At 47.8% G+C, this 18,453-nt stretch overlaps 1 protein-coding gene across 1 annotated transcript in view; it reads right to left on the reverse strand.

Annotated features, from left to right (window-relative positions):
• Positions 1 to 605: 605 nt before the first annotated feature.
• LOC128949410 (olfactory receptor 14C36-like) overlaps positions 606 to 18,453 on the reverse strand; it is a gene marked incomplete at its 5' end in the record, with an annotated part of 37,244 nt that continues 19,396 nt past the window's right edge. Inside the window, 2 exons of the mRNA XM_054294273.1 lie at positions 606 to 663; positions 1,137 to 1,204. Of these exons, the coding sequence (XP_054150248.1) occupies positions 606 to 663; positions 1,137 to 1,204 (126 nt within the window). The remainder of the gene's footprint in view (positions 664 to 1,136; positions 1,205 to 18,453) is intronic.

Consider the following 18,453-nt stretch of genomic DNA (forward strand, 5'->3'; position numbering starts at 1 on the left):
CAGGTGTGTTTGGCCTGAGAAAACTCGCAGTGGATGGAGATGAGTGTGAACATCTCCTCACCCAGTGTCCCCCCCTCTGGCCTCCGTGTCCCTCCAGTCTTGCCAGCTGACAGCAACCACTCTCCTCAGCAGCCTGGCTCTGCTCCTCCTCCAGGACAAGTCCTTTCCCCTTCAGAAAGCAAACCAAAGGTTTAGAGAGCATCTGAAGAGATCAGTGTGTGGAAGGATGATGAAACAGGAGTCAAGTGAAAAGTGGTAGATAGGGACAGGCAATCGGAAGACCACACGATGTGATGGAAAGTGGTAGGACTCCTTTTCCCCTAATCTCTTAAGATAAGAGATCACTTTAGGAATGTAGCCCCCCTAACGATAGTAATGCCAGTAACTTTCCACTCCTGGTAACTTTCCACTTTTTACTAACCATAGATGGTATTGCAGACCCCCTCTGACGTAGAGAAGCCCTTAGACTATAAAACCCCAGGAGAAGAGATAATAAAGGCCTTTGACCGGCTACCACATTGGTGTCTGCGTGCTCTTTGGCCCGAGCGACCCTGGAGAGTTTGGTCGCCGTGCTGTTCCTCGAAACCAGGTCGCCTTGCCTTGTATCAGAAGGCAACAACTGGTGCCGACACCCGGGAAGAAGCTCGGGTAACAGGAATTCGCCTGGACAGAGGACGGCGGCTGCAGCGGTGGGACCGTCTGCAGCGGGGGGGACACCCCTGGACCAGTGTGGACCATGGAGGCCATAGCAAAGGTCGTAACTCAGATGCATGCGCAATGGGGTATTGAGTGTAAGATTAAAGATTTAAGTCTTGCATTGCCGAGACTGATTAAGCTTGGGGCTATAGAAAGCCCGATAGATATCCTCCATTCAGGGGTTTGGGATAATTGTACAAAAGCTCTGGCCGAGGAAGCTATGTCCTCAGGCTCAGGGAAAGCCCTAAAATCGTGGGGCAGAGTTATCCAGGCTCTGCAAAAAGCTCAACAAGAGCAAGAAACCTGGAAAGTCGCGCGAGCTTGTTTATTGACCACCCCTCAGTTGGGGGTGGGCGCGGTGACGCAAACTGCGGAGGATTTTGACTCGGGCGAGCACACGGAGGCGCAAACGTCGGAACCCCCTCAGCGAGCGGACTCACCATCGGGGGGGGGGGGAACACGCGCAGGCGTTCTGGCAGGGGCTCGCGGAGGAGGCGCGGAACGCGGCCTGATTGTCAGACCCCGTAGGGATCGATAAAAATGCCCCCCCCACCCTATGCGTTTGAAAATGGCGCCGAACCGCATGGTCAGGGCGGAAAAGAAGACACGGAGGGTGGAAATGCAGTCAGCCTGCTTAACAACGCATGCACGGGCGAGCGGGGAGAAGGGGCGGCCCCCGCGGAGGAGCATAAGACCAATCAGAGCGCTCTATTAAAATTAGGTCCTTATAGGGCAAGGACCTCCCCCAGCAGGAGGCGGGGGGACCCCAGGGAGAGGGTACGGCCCAACCCCCGCAAGAAGGGGCAGGGTCGGAGCCCGAGAAAACAGGTGAGCAGCCCGGAAACGTCCGGCCAGTCGACTTCCAGCTCAGACTCGGACTTGACCTCCGAGCTCGAGAGGGAATTGGAGAATTCTGATTCGGATTCTAGTTTTAAGAGAAAGAGAGCAGCGGCATGTAAGGTCACTAGTCACAGCGCTCCCGCGTGGGTGAAGGGGTTATCAGAGAAAGACTGAACCCCGCTTACAGACTGGCGGAAAATAAAAATAGCGTGCACGGAGTGGGGTCAGTCTGCCACACTGGTGTTCCCGGTCCGTGTGGGGCGGCAGGCGGAAATCAAAGGACCTATTCCCCCGTAAACCCGAAAGACGTGCAGGCAATTAATAAAGCGATTGCAGACAAGGGAATTAATTCTGCCATGGTTTCCACACTCATTGACGGTGTTTTTGGAGGGGACGACATGTTACCCTTTGATATTAAGCAGACCTGCAGAATGATTTTCAATAGGTCAGAGATGATAGTTTTTAAACAAGAGTGGGAGGACGACTGCATAAAGCAGCTAGCCTTGGTAACGGGAGCTGACCATCCACTGCACAGCTCCAGCATACAGAGGTTAATGGGAGCAGACCCCACTATGATCATCCCCCAGGCGCAGGCTGAGGGCTTGCAGGCCCATGAGGTTATGACAACAACCCGTGCTGCCCGAGAAGCCATCCGTGTTGCTTCCAAAGTAATAGCCAAAACCTCCCCATGGTCATGTATAAAACAGAGTGAGAGTGAGAGCTTCACTCAGTTTGTGGACCGTCTTCAGGCAGCATTAGATTCCTCTGCATTACCCTCAGAGGCGAAGGGTCTTGTGGTAGCAGAGTGCCTACGCCAGCAATGCAACTCAGTCACCAAGGACATTTTAAGATCACTGCCGCAGGGGTCTAATATAGCTGCCATGATCAGACACGTTGCAAAGGAAGAACACCTAGCTCCCATTCAAGCAGCAGTTCACACTGCAATAACCAGCGTGATGGCGTGCCTTAAGTGTGGCCAGGCAGGCCACTTGGCAGTAAACTGCCCCCAGCCAAGACGCTCATCAGCAGCTGCTCCATCACGCCAAGGGGGACTTAGGGGACCATGCTGGGCATGTGGAAGGAAGGGGCATTTAGCTAAGGAATGCAGATCTAGACCTCAGGAAAATGGGAGAGGGAGGGGGCAGCCGGGCCGTATCCACCCTCCTCCCACCTGGAATATGCAGCGGCCCAGCTACAGCAACCCCCAGTGGGGCAGGGGACCCTCATACCCCATGCCCCCATAGGGAGCAGTCAGTTTCGCATCCCCGCCAGCAGCACAATGGCAGAGTTGTGCAGCACCGCCAGTAATACTTTCGCACCCTCCACCGCCACAAGCCGCGCCGGTGCCACAGGGCCAGCAGGGGACGCCCCAGAGCAGGACCCCTGGGTGGCCCTTGCCATGAAAATAGGGAAGGAACCCCTGATGGTGTGGGGGACATGCTGCCTTTATGGCAGTCAAGATCCCCACGTCATAGGGTTTCAGTTTTGGACGGACACGGGATCAGACTGCACAATTTTTCCCCAAGCGCATTGGCCCGGACATTGGCAATTCAAAGAAGTCCCTCCAGTGAACGGAGTGGGAGGGCAGTCCTGGGCATGGAAAAGCACCCAGCTGGTGGCTATAACACTTCACACGAAAAAGGGACCAGAACAGACAGTAGCAATCTACCCCTGCATTTTGCAAAATTCTCCACCCCTGATAGGAAGGGACGTCCTTGCTATGCTAGGAGTCAGGATTTCAAATTTATCATGAGGGCCACTGCCGTACACCCTCCGCTGCCAATCACATTGACTTGGAAATCATCAGACCCCGTATGGGTCCAGCAGTGGCCCCTGACAGAGCCTCGAGCGGCAGCCTTGCTGGAACTGGTCGACTGCAAACTGCAAAAGGGTCACATAGAACCCTCCATCAGCCCATGGAACACCCCTGTATTCGTGATCCCCAAAAGGTCCGGAGAAGGTTATCGCCTCATCCACGACCTGAGAGAAGTGAACAAGACAATCTGACCCATGGGTCCAGTTCAGACACTGCTACCCACGAACACAACCATCCCCGCAGGGCAGCCATGCGCAGTGCTGGACATCAAAGACTGTTTCTTCTCGATACCCCTGCACCCTGAGGACAGAGAACGATTCACCTTTTCCGTGGCATTTCGGAACGGCGAGCGCCCCAACCTCCGCTTCCAATGGCGAGTATTACCACAAGATCTGGTAGACAGCCCCACTATATGTCAAATCACCGTGGACAAAGCATTGATGCCAGTCCAACACTCCCACCCCACCGTGACCATCATTCAATACATGGACGACATCCTAGTCGCAGCACCATCGGCAAGCCAAGTAGATCACCTGGTGTCCACAATCACGGAAACCCTTCAGGCCAACGGCTTCGAGATCGCAAGCGCAAAGATCAAGACAGGACCCTGCATGACCTTCTTGGGAGTGGGGACCACAAGCTCCTACGTGACACCCCCCAAGGCGAAGGTCAGTCGAGACATCAAGACGCTCCATGACATGCAACGCCTGATGGGATTGCTGCAGTGGCTTCGCAACATCATCCTGATTCCTCCCGAGGTCATGGACCCTTCATATGACCTCCTGAAAGGAAAGCACCCCTGGAAACCCAAGGAGCTGACGCCGCAAGCAACAAGCTCCCTCGACTTCATCGAAAGCCAGATGACCACTGGCACACTTGCCAGGTGGAATCCAGCCATGCCCCTGGACCTATACGTCCACTTTACACCTAAGGGGGGAGTGGGAACACTGGCTCAAGGAGTTTCCGAAAAGGCCCAACCAATCCAATGGGTGGTCCTCGGAAGACCTGCTCGTGCATTCTCCCCGGGAATCGAATGCATCGCTAACCTCATCATGAAAGGCAGGAAACTTGCCTTGAAACACCTAGGAACCGAGCCGACAAGCATCCACCTTCCATGTTGCGAGCAACCGACCACGGAGTCAGCCACAATATCGGAGTACCTGGCCCTTGCTCTCACCGGCTTCGGAGGAGAAATCTCCTATTCTGCCACACCGCCCTGGACTCAGCTGCTGACCGTAGTCGAAATGGACATGCCGCCGAAGGTCAAGGACCGACCGCAGCCAGGACCAACGGTCTTCACAGACGCTTCCTCCACGACCTCAACTGTAACGGCAGTGTGGCAGGCAGGAGAGCAATGGCACTGCGTCAAAGTGTGTGACTCCACACTGTCAGTGCAACAACTGCAGGCAGCAGCAGTGGTTTTGGCGTGCGGACTCTTCCAAGAAGAACACCTCAACATAGTAATGGACTCTATATTCATGGCAAGGCTTTGCCTAGCCATGGCAGGACCAGGAGTGTCAACATCTGCAGCAGCCCTAATGCTGGAAGAAGCACTCTCCTCGCGACAGGGCACCATGTCAGTCATCCACATCAACAGCCATGACCCAGTCAAAGGCTACTTCCAGATTGGCAACGACAAAGCAGATGCCGCAGCAAAAGGCGTATGGACCTTGCAAAGAGCTCGTCAACTGCACGAGTTGCTCCACATCGGAGCCAAAGCACTGGCCAAGAGATGTGGAATCCCAACAGCGGACGCGAAACGTGGTAGCCACTTGCCCTCATTGCCAGAAGTCACCCCTATGGACCTGCGGGGTCAACCTGAGAGGTCTCAAGCCTTCAGAGATCTGGCAGTTGGACTTCACCTGGTGTCAACTGCTGAAGCCCCGAGCATGGCTTGCAGTGACAGTAGACACTTATAGTGGACCGATCATAGCCACACAGCACCCCAAAACAAACTCCAAGGTCACAATCCAGTGCTGGCTGACAGCCATGGCTTGGCTCGGTATTCCCAAGCAGATAAAAATGGACAATGGTTCCAATTTCACCTCCAAACCAGCACAAGAATTCGCCTACAAATGGGGCATCACATTAGTGCAAGGTATCCTGTATAACAGTACCGGGCAGGCCATAGTTGAGGGAGCAAATCAGACCCTGAAAACCAAGCTAGAAGTGTTGGTGAAAGCAGAGGGCTTTGCCAATTCCATTCCCCCAGGAGATCAGGCGAGTATACTGGAAACCGCTTTGCTAACACTGAATCAATTCCCTAGGGGAGATGAAACAAACAGTCCCGTTCAAAAGCACTGGGCCACCCGAACGCTAGAGGAGGGCCCACAGGTGGTGATCAGAAACGAGCTGATGCTCACGGGGCGAGGGTACGCAGCTATCAAAAAGGACGGCAAAATCAGGTGGTGTCCACTTAAGTCAATCAAGCCCGACCTTCACAATGAGCGGAATGAGACTGATGAGAGTTGCGAGTTTCTGTTTACCGGACATGCTCGTGGGACGTCCTCGTGATGCGTACATCCCCATTCCAGAGGAAAGTGACAGACCACCAAGCCGCCAGGCAGCGCCCGAGAGACCCGCACGGGTGGGACCCAAGCATCAAAGGTGTTTCTGTGTGATTTTGCTGTTGGGGCTTGTCGCCAGAGGGCAAGCCAGCCCAAATCACTACCCCCATCGGCCATTCAGGTGGGTCATGCGACACCTTAGTAGTGGCAAAGTGCTCAAAGAAATCACCCCACCGAATGCCCCATTCTTCGTGTTCCACATCACCGACCTGTTTCCAGGACAGCCAAAGGTAGACCCCCATTCCCCACACGCCACACACATGTACCTATCCTGCTGGTGCCCAGCTTCAAACCCTGGGAAAAGCTACTGCAATCACCCAGGGTGGCGACATTGTGGGCACTGGGGCTGCGAAACCATTGTCACAGATGCCAGACCGTCAGGGCCTGGGTGGGATCCACAAGAGCCCGACAAATTCTTACAGTTCACCTGGGCACCCACCAGTTGCAAAACACCCATCTTCCTCCACGGAAACTTTTATCGAAACCGTCATAAAATCCCCAAATTTCGGAAATGCACAGACTACAACACGACAGTTTTGCAGCCAGATCACCCTAGCTGGGCCATAGGCAAAACGTGGACAGTAGTTCTTCAAGGGTCAAAAGAGAGGGTGAATGTGCCAATTATTAGGCGCCAACCTTCACCACCCCGAGCAGTCGGACCCAACAAAGTGATTAAAAGCGTGCCGAAAGGGAGAAACGCGACCCACCCCAAAGCCTTGCCCACAAGGGTCGCTGATATCCAGACCGGCCATGCGGAAGCCTTTCAGATAGGCCGTTCAGCCGAGTCAGACTCAGACCCAAACCTTCGTATGTTAGAAGCTACATTCCTATCCCTGAACGAATTTAACCCTAACCTAACCGAATCCTGCTTGCTTTGTTACGATGTCAAGCCTCCCTTTTACGAAGGAGTCGCTTTAAACAATCCCTTCAGTTACTCCACAGCAGATGCACCCAACCAATGTAGATGGGACACCCCCCGCAAAGGAATCACCCTGAGTCAAGTCACAGGCCGGGGCAGATGCTTTGGCAATGCAACCCTAGCTAGGCGGAAAGGCAACGTCTGCACCAAAGTTGTCAAACCCAACAGGAAAAACAATAAGTGGGTAGTCCCATCCGCATCTGGGATGTGAGTTTGCCAGTGATCTGGAGTGAGTCCGTGTGTGTTCCTTGCCAAATTCGATGACTCTAACGACTTTTGTGTCCAAGTTCTGATTGTTCCTAGGGTCCTGTACCACGCAGATGAAGAAGTGTATCACCTTTTTGAGGAACCCAGCCGGCTCCACAAAAGAGAAATAATAACAGGTATAACTATCGCAATGCTGCTCGGCCTGGGAGCAGCCGAGACAACCACAGGAGTCTCAGCCTTAGCGACACAGCACCAAGGACTGTCACAGCTGCAGGCAACAATTGACGAGGACCTGCAAAGGATCGAGAAATCCATCTTCTTTCTAGAGAAGTCAGTCTCCTCACTCTCAGAAGTAGTCTTGCAGAACAGGCGAGGACTAGACCTCCTGTTCATGCAGCAAGGGGGCCTGTGTGCCGCCTTGAAGGAGGAGTGCTGCTTCTATGCAGACCACATGGGAGTTGTGAGAGACTCCATGGCAGAAATCCGAAACAGACTGGCTCAGAGACAGAAAGACAGGGAAGCCCAACAGGGTTGGTTCGAGTCCTGGTTCAATCGATCACCATGGCTAACCACCCTAATTTCTACCCTAATAGGTCCATTGGCAATGCTACTTTTAGCTGTCACCTTCGGACCATGCCTGCTGAACAAGCTAGTCTCATTCGTTCAGACCCGCCTAGAACGGGCCAACATCCTGTTCATAGGCCGGCAGCAACTGCTGTGAATTCGACCAGGGAACACTGCCAGTCACAAGATCTTCTAAACTTGCCCGGCAAAAAACTTACCCAAGTTTACCAAACCCCTTTCTTTGTCAACAACCTCATGCCTCATCTCAGTACCTATGTATATGACTACCTCGTTCATTTGTGAAAAAGGGGGGGGGAGATGTGGTAGATAGGGACAGGCGTTCGGAAGATCTCGCGATGTCACGGAAAGCAGCAGGATTCTTCTCCCCCTAATGCCTAGTGATAAGGGATCACCCAAGAATGTAGACCACCCTAACACTAGTAACTTTCCACTCCTTATCAACCAATCACAGTAAGGTAAGACCCCCTGACGTAGAGAAAAACCTCCCAGATTATAAAACCCCAAGAAACGGGGCAATAAAGGCCTTTGGACCGTCCACCATATTGGTGTCTGCATGCGCCTTTGGCCCCAGTGACCCTGGGCAGTGGTTCGCCATGCCGTTTCCTCAGAACCAGGTCGCCTTGCCTTGCATCAGAAGGCAACACCTTTCAGGTTAGTTTCTGTGTGTCTTCTATTGGGGTGGCTGTTGCCTCTATCACTTGCACACAGGCTGGCCACCCTCTGGCTACTGGATCTGGTAACTTGGAGAGAGATGTGACTGGCTTCCTGCACCCTCCCCAGTCCTTTGTAAGGACTCCGCAAGCTATCCCCTCTTCCACGTTTACCAATAGGTCAAAAATCTTTTAAAGGTCTGGCAGGCTCAGTACAGGGGCAGAGGACAATTTAGTTTTCAGATTCCGAAGCTGTTCCTCGTCATTTGAGGCCCAGGTTACAGGCTCTGAGTCTATCAATTTTTCATATGGAAATTTAACGCTTTTAGTGATTTAATACTGATCAAGCCATAATCTGCAATACTCAAACAAACCTAATAATTTTCTAACATCTCTTTTAGTCTTTGGGGCAGGGATGGACAGAATTCCCAAAATTCAGGAGGCCACGAAAGGCTTAGACAAAATGAAAATTATTCACTATTGTATGGAAGTCTGGCCTAAGTTAAACCTGCAGGGGGAGTGGCCATGGTATGGGACAAGAGATCCATGGATGTGTTCCCAATTAAACCAACACCTGAAAACCCAAGAAAGTCCCAATCTTCAGCAGTTAACATATGCTGCATGTTCGCAGAGGCATACCACCAGCAATGTATAAAAATCTGTAAACTACAAAAACAGAAGGAAAATAATGAGGGGAGAGAAGAGGTTAGTGTTAAGTGGGACCCCCTTGATTACTTACCTCCTCCTCCATTCCCTCCTATTTACCTGGCAAGGCCCCAGGCTCCTCTCCCAGATCCCGCAATTTTACCTCTGGCCTCTCCATCCTCAGAATCAGCAGCTGCTCCGATCCCATTACCACCTCCGATTAACACTCCTATGGTTATTACTTCTACCCTAACCTCAACTCCCTTACCTGCTCCAAACACTCGTGTCCCACTTCCCTCTAATCCAGTTATTTCTCCAGTCTCCCCCTCAGCCTTTTCAACTGTCTCTCCAGCCCCACCTCGTGTCCCTTCCTACGGGTTCAGTCTCTTTCCCCTTACCTAGTGCTATACCATTACACCCTCCTAACTGGGAGGTGAGCACCTCCATCTCTAACCCAGTAAGACTCAGCTAGCCCCACTCCTCCTGTTTCTTCCCAGAAGGGTAACCTCACGGAGGGACCTTACTGTAATACAAGATCTAAAACATCTAAAGTGGAGAAGCTTTTTCCTCTTAGAGACGTCCCCGGAGCAGATAGATCAAGTATAAAGGAATTACCCGCAGGAGTGACGACTGGGAGGAAGGTCTGTGAGGTGATGGGAGCAGAGGGAAAACCATTTAGAGCCTCCATAGCTGAAAACGTAGAAATTAAAGGAAACGGAAGGCAGTGTGTGGCTGACTTTATCTATTTATCTAATCTAGAAAGTATATTACTAGGAAGGGACCTACAAGTCTCATTAGGAGTGGGGATTATCCCAAAGGATAGGAGAATGATAGTCCAGATCATGAAATTGACATCAGGAGATACAGAGCAAATAAACCCAGAGGTTTGGGCAGGAGAAGGAAAGAGGGGCTATCTAGACATCCCACCAATAAGAATTGAAATGCAAAAAGGAATTCCTCCCGTTCAAGTAAAGCAATACCCAAGGTCTATTGAGGGATAAAAGGGACTGACCCCTGTGATTGAGCAGCTATTAGAGGAAGGTACCCTGGAGCCGTGTATGTCTCCCCACAACACCCCTATTTTAGCAATCAAGAAGGCAGGTGGAAAATACCAATTTGTCCAAGACTTAAGGAAGAAAAATAAGAGAACTATAACCAGGCATCCAGTGGTCCCAAATCCCTACACCCTCTTGAGTCAGATCCCAAGGGAGCATGCCTCGTTTACTATTATAGATTTAAAAGATGCATTTTGGGCATGTCCTCTTGCTGAGGAATGTAGGGATTGTTTCGTGTTTGAGTGGGAACATCCAGAGAAGAGGAGGAAACAACAATTAAGGTGGACGTGCCTACCCCAAGGATTTACTGAGTCCCCAGATCTCTCCGGGCAGGCCTTAGAAGGGCTTTTAGAACAATTCACCCCGGAGAGTAAAGTACAAATTCTACAATATGTAGATGACTTATTAGTATCTGGAGAGGAACAGAATAATGTCAGGGTAACAAGTATACGCCTTTTAAATTTCCTAAGAGCAAAGGGTTTAAAAGTATCTCAGAATAAATTGCCATTTGTGGAAGCGGAAGTTACTTATCTGGGACACATAATTGGGAAAGGATATAAGAAATTAAGTCCTGAAAGAATTTCAGGCATACTATCCATACCAGCACCAAAAACTAAGAGAGATGTCAGAAAACTATTAGGCTTATTTGGGTACTGTAAGTTATGGTTAGACCAATATACCCAAAGTGTAAAATTTTTATATGACAAATTAGTAAACGCTGACCCAATAGAATGGAGAAATGAGGATGACAAAAAACTAAATAATTTGAAAGATAAACAATCCTCAGCACCTGTCCTAAGTTTGCCCAATCTGGAAAAAGAATTTGACCTATTTGTAAATACCGAAAAAGGAATTGCATATGGGGTGGTAGCCCAAGAGTGGGGAGGGTGTAAGAAACCAATAGCTTACATCTCCAAACTGCTAGACCCGGTAGCTAGGAGGTGGCCCACCTGTATTCAAGCAGTTGCTGCAGCAACCACCTTAATTGAAGAGACTCAAAAACTGACCCTGCCATGTAAAATAAGAATCCATACACCACATGACCTAAAAACAATTTTAAGGCCAAAGAGCCCAGAAGTGGCTTACTGACTCCAGAGTATTAAAATATGAAATAATCTTAATAGATACTGATAACCTAGAGCTGGAAACCTCTAAAACTCTAAATCCAGTGCAGTTTCTCTCTGGAGAGCCATTATTAGAACTCGAGCATAACTACTTGGAACTAGTGGACTTTTAGACAAAAGTTAGGGAAGATCCAGAAAAGATACCTCTACCTTATGGAATAAAATTATTTACTGATGGGTCTTCGAGAGTAGTCGAGGGAAAAAGGATGTCTGGATATGCAATAATTGAAACTACAGAAAAGGAAGACATGAGAATTACCGAGAAGGGCAAACTGCCTTCTAATTGGTCAGCTCAGTGTTGTGAAATCTATGCCTTAAAGAGGGGACTTGACTTATTGGAAGGGGGCCAAGGGACAGTTTACACTGACTCACGGTATGCCTTTGGAATCATTCATACATTTGGAAAGATTTGGGAGGAACGTGGGTATCTGAACTCCAAAGGAAAAAAACTTAGTACACACAGAACTGATAAGATCAATATTAGAATCTCTACCTAAACCTGCAGAGATCGCAGTGGTACATGTTAAGGGACATCAGCAAGGGGATACCATCGAGGAAAAAGGGAATCAGTTAGCTGACCAAGTGGCTAAGGAGGCAGCGTTAAACCCAGGGAAGCCAGTGAAATTGCTCAGGTTAAACAAAGTGTTAGGCGAAGAAAGGAAAGGAAAACTAGTATTCAGTGAGAAAGAACTAAAAGCAATAAAAGAATTAAAAATGCATCGGGGGAACCAAGGGGAGTGGTTGACACCAGATGGGCGTAAACTTTTAAATAAAGCCCTAGCCCAGAAAATGTTAACAGAGATACATGAATTAACCCATTGGGGGGTCCAAGGGTTATGTGATCACTATTTAAGAGAAAACTTATGTATCGGAATACATGAGGCAGCAAAAGCAGTAACTGAGGGGTGCTTAATTTGCCAAAAACTAAATCAAAAAGTGATGAGGCAGACCATACAAGGGGGAAGAGAACTAGCCCAAAGACTATTCCAAAACACTCAGACTTTACTGAAATGCCCCCTGTACAGAGTTGCAAACACTTATTGGTAATAGTTGACCACCTTACTCATTGGGTAGAAGCCTTTCCAACTAGAAAAGAGACCGGAAAAGTGGAAATAGTAGCCAAGATTATCTTAGAATTCCAACATCAATCCCCGATACGGGTTGGTGAACAATATTGATTCAGATAGGGGACCACGCTTTATCGCACAAGCATTACATAAAATAATTGAGGCTTTAGGAATAAAACGGAGATTACATACCGCATGGTATCCCCAGAGCTCTGGGAGGGTAGAAAGAATGAATAAAACCCTCACAAATATATTAACAAAATTAATTGCAGAAACGTAGATGAACTGGCTCAAATGTCTACCCCTTGCCCTTTTAAGGACCACGACAGGACCCTGATCAGATATAGGGGTTCCGCCCTATGAAATGATGTTTGCACTCCCATTTTTAATGACTCCATATAATAGTGGGGACTATTTAGAAGGGGAAACAGCTACCTGAAAGTAAATAGATACCATTGGAAAGACCCTAGAGAGTCTGAGAAAAAGAGGAAATCTTCCCCAAACTTCCCCCTTGATACAGATGTGCACCCAATAAGTCCGGGAGATTGGGTACTAATGAAGTCATGGAGCAATACGTCATTAACTCCAAAATTTGAAGGATCCTTCCAGGTATTACTCATGACGCACACTGCAGGAAGGACACGACAAAGAGGCTGGACTCACATCACTCCAGTCAAAGGACCGGTACCACTCCCCCAAACAGCAGACTGGATCCAACAGCACCAGCTACAGACGGTTCCACGTGGGTTGCAATCCCGAACTCGGACAATCTCAAAGTTACCTTTGGAAAGAGACCAAAGGTTGCTTAGAAAGACTGATAAAAGTACAAGAGACTAATATATTAAAATTGTTATAGTTTTTATTCAAGTCATCATTATTTATTGTTTTTGTTGTTGACTTATGAATGTAGAATTTTTAGTTTGTGTTGGAGCCTTCATTTGTTTTGGAGTATATTATGCTATTATTGGATTAGAGATTAGAGTGAACATTTTGTTAACTGTTTGGTGTAAAGATTTCATATATTATCTTGAATATAGAGAATGGGTTCCTCCATCTCTTTTAAACTGTTCAAGGTTACAAGCTGAAGAGTTGTAAGAATTAAATGTTAGTATGATAGTTAAGTTCAAAAGGTTCAATAGAGTTCTAATAATCTATTTTTCTCCAAGGAAAACCCTGGGGGTTTCAAACCTACTCTCCTACAGAACATTCCTCAGGAGCTATTAAATTGATAGAAAGTGGGAGGAAAGAGAAGGGAGAAAGTTCCCCAATCCTAACAGGCAAGGCCGGGTGAGATCATGGCAATGGTTCATACTGGACTCTTGGGAGGACTGGTGTTATTCCTCTTTATGGAAAGTATAGGGAGTAAGGAAAATCCATGTACTATCACCCCCTACACGATGGGGAGAACCTTGGGTCACTGATAAGGCTTCACACCAATGTAAATCCTTATTTTTTAACTACTCCCAGTTATTTACCTGTCAAGAGGACGGGAAAGTCTATTGGACTGCGAGAAGCACTGCCTCATTGAGGCAATGCTTACTTGGAGAATGCCCTGTAGGAAAAACTTGATTTTGTTTTGAGCAAGAAAGTAATCAGGAAGGACTGAAAGATCTAATACAGGAAAGAAAATTAACAGTAACCACCAAAAAGGATGAAATAGAAATGCCCTTAGGGAAGAACCTATTCCTAGACCTAGTTGAAAGAATTAGTAAGGAACTAAATCTAACCAACTGCTGGGTCTGTGGGAGTACTAAAATGACAGAAATTTGGCCATGGGAGGGAATTAGTTTAGAACCATTAAAAGTTCTAAGGTGGGAACAATCAGGACAGAAACCTCACATTTTAGGACAAAGAAGGAAAGAACAATGGGACTTAAAATCTAAAGTAATTGGGGAAGAATGCATAATAAGGACAGGGAAGAGATATAATAGCCCAGTGGGAAAGATGGCATGCAAGAGGTATCTAAAGATTGAAGACTTAAATGCTAGATGGATTCCCCAAGAGCCAAATCAATAATGGTCCACTGGGAAAAAGGAAAAGGGCTGCATTTATCCTGAAGACTATAGGCTGCACAAATGTGCAGAAAAAGGGGTAAACCCCTTTTGGGGAATAAGACAAATATGTAAATATTGAGAATACCCTTGGGAAGTCCGAGACATCTTTTGGAAAGCCCCTGATTATCTGTTTTGGATTTGTGGCAACACAGCCTACACTACTCTTCCAGGAGACTGGATGGGAAGCTGCACTATAGGTGTCATCAAACCTGCTTTCTTTCTATTGCCAAAGGAATCAGGGTCAAGTTTAGGGGTTCCATTGTATGACAATTTGAGAAAGACTAACTGGAAAAAAAGGAATATAATTGACCTGGGGGGAAAACAAACCTGGAAGGGAACAATCTGGACAGCAGAAGAGATAATTAACACATATGGACCTGCAACTTGGGCCCAGGATGGATCCTGGGGATATCGTACTCCAATTTACATGCTCAGTAGGATCATTCGACTCCAGGCAGTACTAGAAGTAGTGCCCAACAGAACATCACTTGTCCTTGACCATATTAATTACCAATTGGCCCAAACTAGAACTGTCATCTACCAAATTCAACTTGCAGTTGATTACTTAGTAGCTGATGAAAGAGGGATATGTGTAAAATTTAATTCATCAGAGTGCTGCCTGAAAATCGATGGTAGAAGTGAGGTAATAAGAAACATCTCAACAGAAATACGAAAAATAGCCTATGTGGGAAATCAGGAGTGGACTCCCCTAATAGGCACCAGTTGGTGGGATGATTTTTGGTCTTTTAAAGGGAAATGGTGGAAGAAAGTAATCTTCATAGTAGTGGCAGCATCATTAAGTTTAATAGTCTTACCTTGCCTACTCCCATGTTTAATTAAGATTATATCATCTACAATTCAAGCTAGTACAGAGGTTTCAGAAACAACTGCTCAAGCCAAAACCAAAATAATGATGATTGAAAGTCAAGAAGGAGAACATAAAACAGCTAAAACTGTTTATGACCAGTATCAGAAGTTACGTAATTTTATGTCCACGAAACAGAAATTACAAATTGATGCGGGCTTAAACTCGTTCAAAAAGAAAGAGGGGAGATACTGTGAGGAATGAAAATCCTGGAGATGACAGCTCTTTTTCAGAGTAGTAATTGGTAGTTGATGTTAATGAAGTTGATATGGTCTTAATTTGAAGTGTTTGGTCTGTTGTTAAACATTGAATGTTAGAGTTCTAGGACTTGCCTTTAGTTGCCGTTGATAAATGTTGCTATTTTACCCTCTATTTGTATCTCTCCTCGTCATACTCTCTACTGGTACCCCATGTTAGTGTGCTGCTAAACATTGAATGTTAGAATTCTAAGACTTGCCTTTAGTTGCCGCTGTTAGATGTTACTATTTTACCTTGTATTTGTATCTCTCCCCGTCATACTCTGTATTTGTACCCCTTTCCCTCTCACCCGGGATTTGTATCCATTCCCATGGGGAACCACTTCCCCTGCTCCCCTGCTCCCCAGAGGATGTGCACCCGGACTGAATTCAAATGAGAGGCTGTGGGAACTATATGAACCCTCTCAAAACAACAAACCAGCGCATAAACTTTGACTTTAACCCACCAGAACCACACTAAGTCACCCACTCTAGACCAGAGCTGGATTCCGTCCTGTCACCATAATTTTGATAGTACCCAGCTTGAAAGATACCCCTGGACTATGAGCCAACATCACCTTCCTAAGGACTCTCGTGAGGACGGAAGCCCCAGCTGTGCCGAAAGACAAAGCTGCACTCCTCCTCCTCAGCGCTGTCCAGTGGGAGCAGTGGCGGTGTGCACAACCCCTCAGGTTCCCCACCCAGAGCTGACTTTAATAAAGGCCTTTTAAAGGAGCTGGTCTCCTGGCCCTATTTATCACAGCTGGCGGGGGCCGCATGTTGATGCCATTTGTCCTTGCTGCCCCTCACATCCCCCTGGCCCACCAAGAGCCCCGAGGCAGCCGTGAGGGACAGGCCCTGCTGGCCCAGGCTGGGCTCAGGGCTTGGCCTTTCTGCTTCCTGCAGCCAAGCCAGGCCTTGCTCAGCATTGCAGTTCCCTGCTCAGAGCCTTGGGCTCCCTGCAATCCTGCCCTCAAGGATCTGCTCTCACCAGGCCCTGGGCAGCCTTGGGCACTCCCTTCCCTCCCTGGGACCCAGCCATGCTCCAAGGCACTTGGAGTTCTGCTGCTGACTCCTTGAGCAGCTTCTCCATCCTTCTCTGCGTTCCTGAGGCTCCTGGACCCAGCCCCAAATCCAGCATGGGGCTGATTAAAATACAGAAAGCCCTCAGGAGCTCTTTGTCTCCCTTCCATTGTCTTTGAGTCTCCAGGGCTTGTGCAGGGATTGGGGTCAGTTTGGACTTCTCTTCAGGAGGGAGATTCCAAAATGCACCTCCTGATTGGTTTTTAATCAAGGGTGCATTTTATTATTTTTCAGTTCATTGAAGAGGTGACGGAAGCGTTCCCCAAGTGACCTTGATGCTGAATGCCTCCTTCGGAGGTCTGGGCATGGATAAGAATGAGCCCCTTGCAGGCTGAGTCTGTTTGGACAACCTGGTCCACACCCCCAACCTCACCATCGCCCCCTTGGACTGAGATCCCAAAACATCCAAAAATGTTCATGAAATTTATTATTTTATTTTTACTCTGTAACATATTATTTAGTGTTATTTTTTTATTATTTATATATTTATTATATGTATTTATATTTATAACAAGAGTATTGAATTTTATTACCTAGTTTTTATATTTATATAGAAAAAATCGCTACATTTTTAGTAGACAAGAAAATTAATGCTCGATGTTTCTAAGTAAGACAATTCCCTTTGTGAAAAGCACATATTATATGGCTCCACGCAGATATTTACCATATGTATTTTGATGTATTGATTACTAGTGCTCTATTAACATTTTAATAATAAATGTAGTCTTGTAATTCAAAGATACCTTTTGTAGTTAAAATAAGAACTATGTTAGTAGGATTTTTTAAGAAAGGAATGAGGCACTCACAGCAGATAGCAGCCCAAGGACACCTAAATCTGTCAGAGAAAAAGAATTTTTTGCCCTCTTATCAGAAGAAACTAACATCTTCCTGCCACACAGGCGCTGTAAGGATTAGAAGAAAGAAGTAGTTGCTGATGACCAGACAGAATACTGTATTTGAATGGAATTTATGCATCATGTAGGAAGTGTATGACTATGCAACGGGCTATTGCTGTTAAGGGTTAATCCTTTGATAATGAGTGTCCTTTTTTGGGCTCGTGCTGCCCAGAAAAAGGTACCTGGAGGTCCGTAATTCTCTGTCATTATTGTCTCATATTAGCCTACTTCAAAGTGTCCAAATTATTATTACTCAAATTCCATTACTATTTTTATACCCATTATATTAGTATTAAAAGTTTAAAATTTTAAAAACAAGTGATTGGCGCTTTTCACACCTTCATTTATTTATTAAGATTTAGCAGTTATTTATTAATTCCTCTTTCTGGTAATTAGATACATTTGTATTCTTGTTGTGATACTTTTAAAATTCTTTTTACAATCCGGGGGTGGGGGTGAGGGCACTTTGGAGTCCCTGGAGAAATTTCTGGGGCACATTTGGGGCAGTTTTGGGTCTGGGGAGAGAATTCAGAGAGAACTTGAGGGTCTGGCGGACACTTGGGGGAAGCAGGTGGGCACTTGGAGGGGCACTCAGGGATTCTGAGGGACAGTTCAGGGTTCAGGGACAGCACTTCGGGATCCAGGGGGGCCCTTGGAGGTCAGGGAGGGGAATTTGGGGCCCTTTGGGGTCCGGGCGGGCCCTTGGGGGCTCGAGGGGGCTCTCTGGGGCGCGGGGGGTGATGGGAGATGTATGTGTGCGTTTCATACACTTTAACAGAGCCGCGGAGCATCACAGGAGTTCTGGGCGCAGCTGCAATGTCTCTCGATAGGGCGCGGGGCATGACGGGAGATGAAGTCCCGTCTGGAATAGCGCTGTACAGGCGCCACGGAGAATGATGGGAGCTGTAGTCCCGGAAGTGTTTTGGAACACGATATTTGGGGGTGCGGGAAGGCACTTGGGGGACACTTTTGCATCCGAGCCGTGAGTTGAAGTCCTCGGGGCAACTTCAAGGGTTCGGGAGCCCATGGGGGGAGCTCGGAGAACTCTAACCGAGCTCTTTAGGGGGCGGGGCACGGCAGGAATTTTAGGCCCAGGACTGTGTTCTGAGGGGCTCTGGGGCCGCGGGGGATGAGAGGAGATGAATTCC

Source organism: Melozone crissalis, unplaced genomic scaffold, assembly GCF_028551555.1.
Source record: "Melozone crissalis strain CALT ecotype California unplaced genomic scaffold, PUWL_Pcris_2 ptg000231l_1, whole genome shotgun sequence".
NCBI classification, from domain to species: Eukaryota; Metazoa; Chordata; class Aves; order Passeriformes; family Passerellidae; genus Melozone; species Melozone crissalis.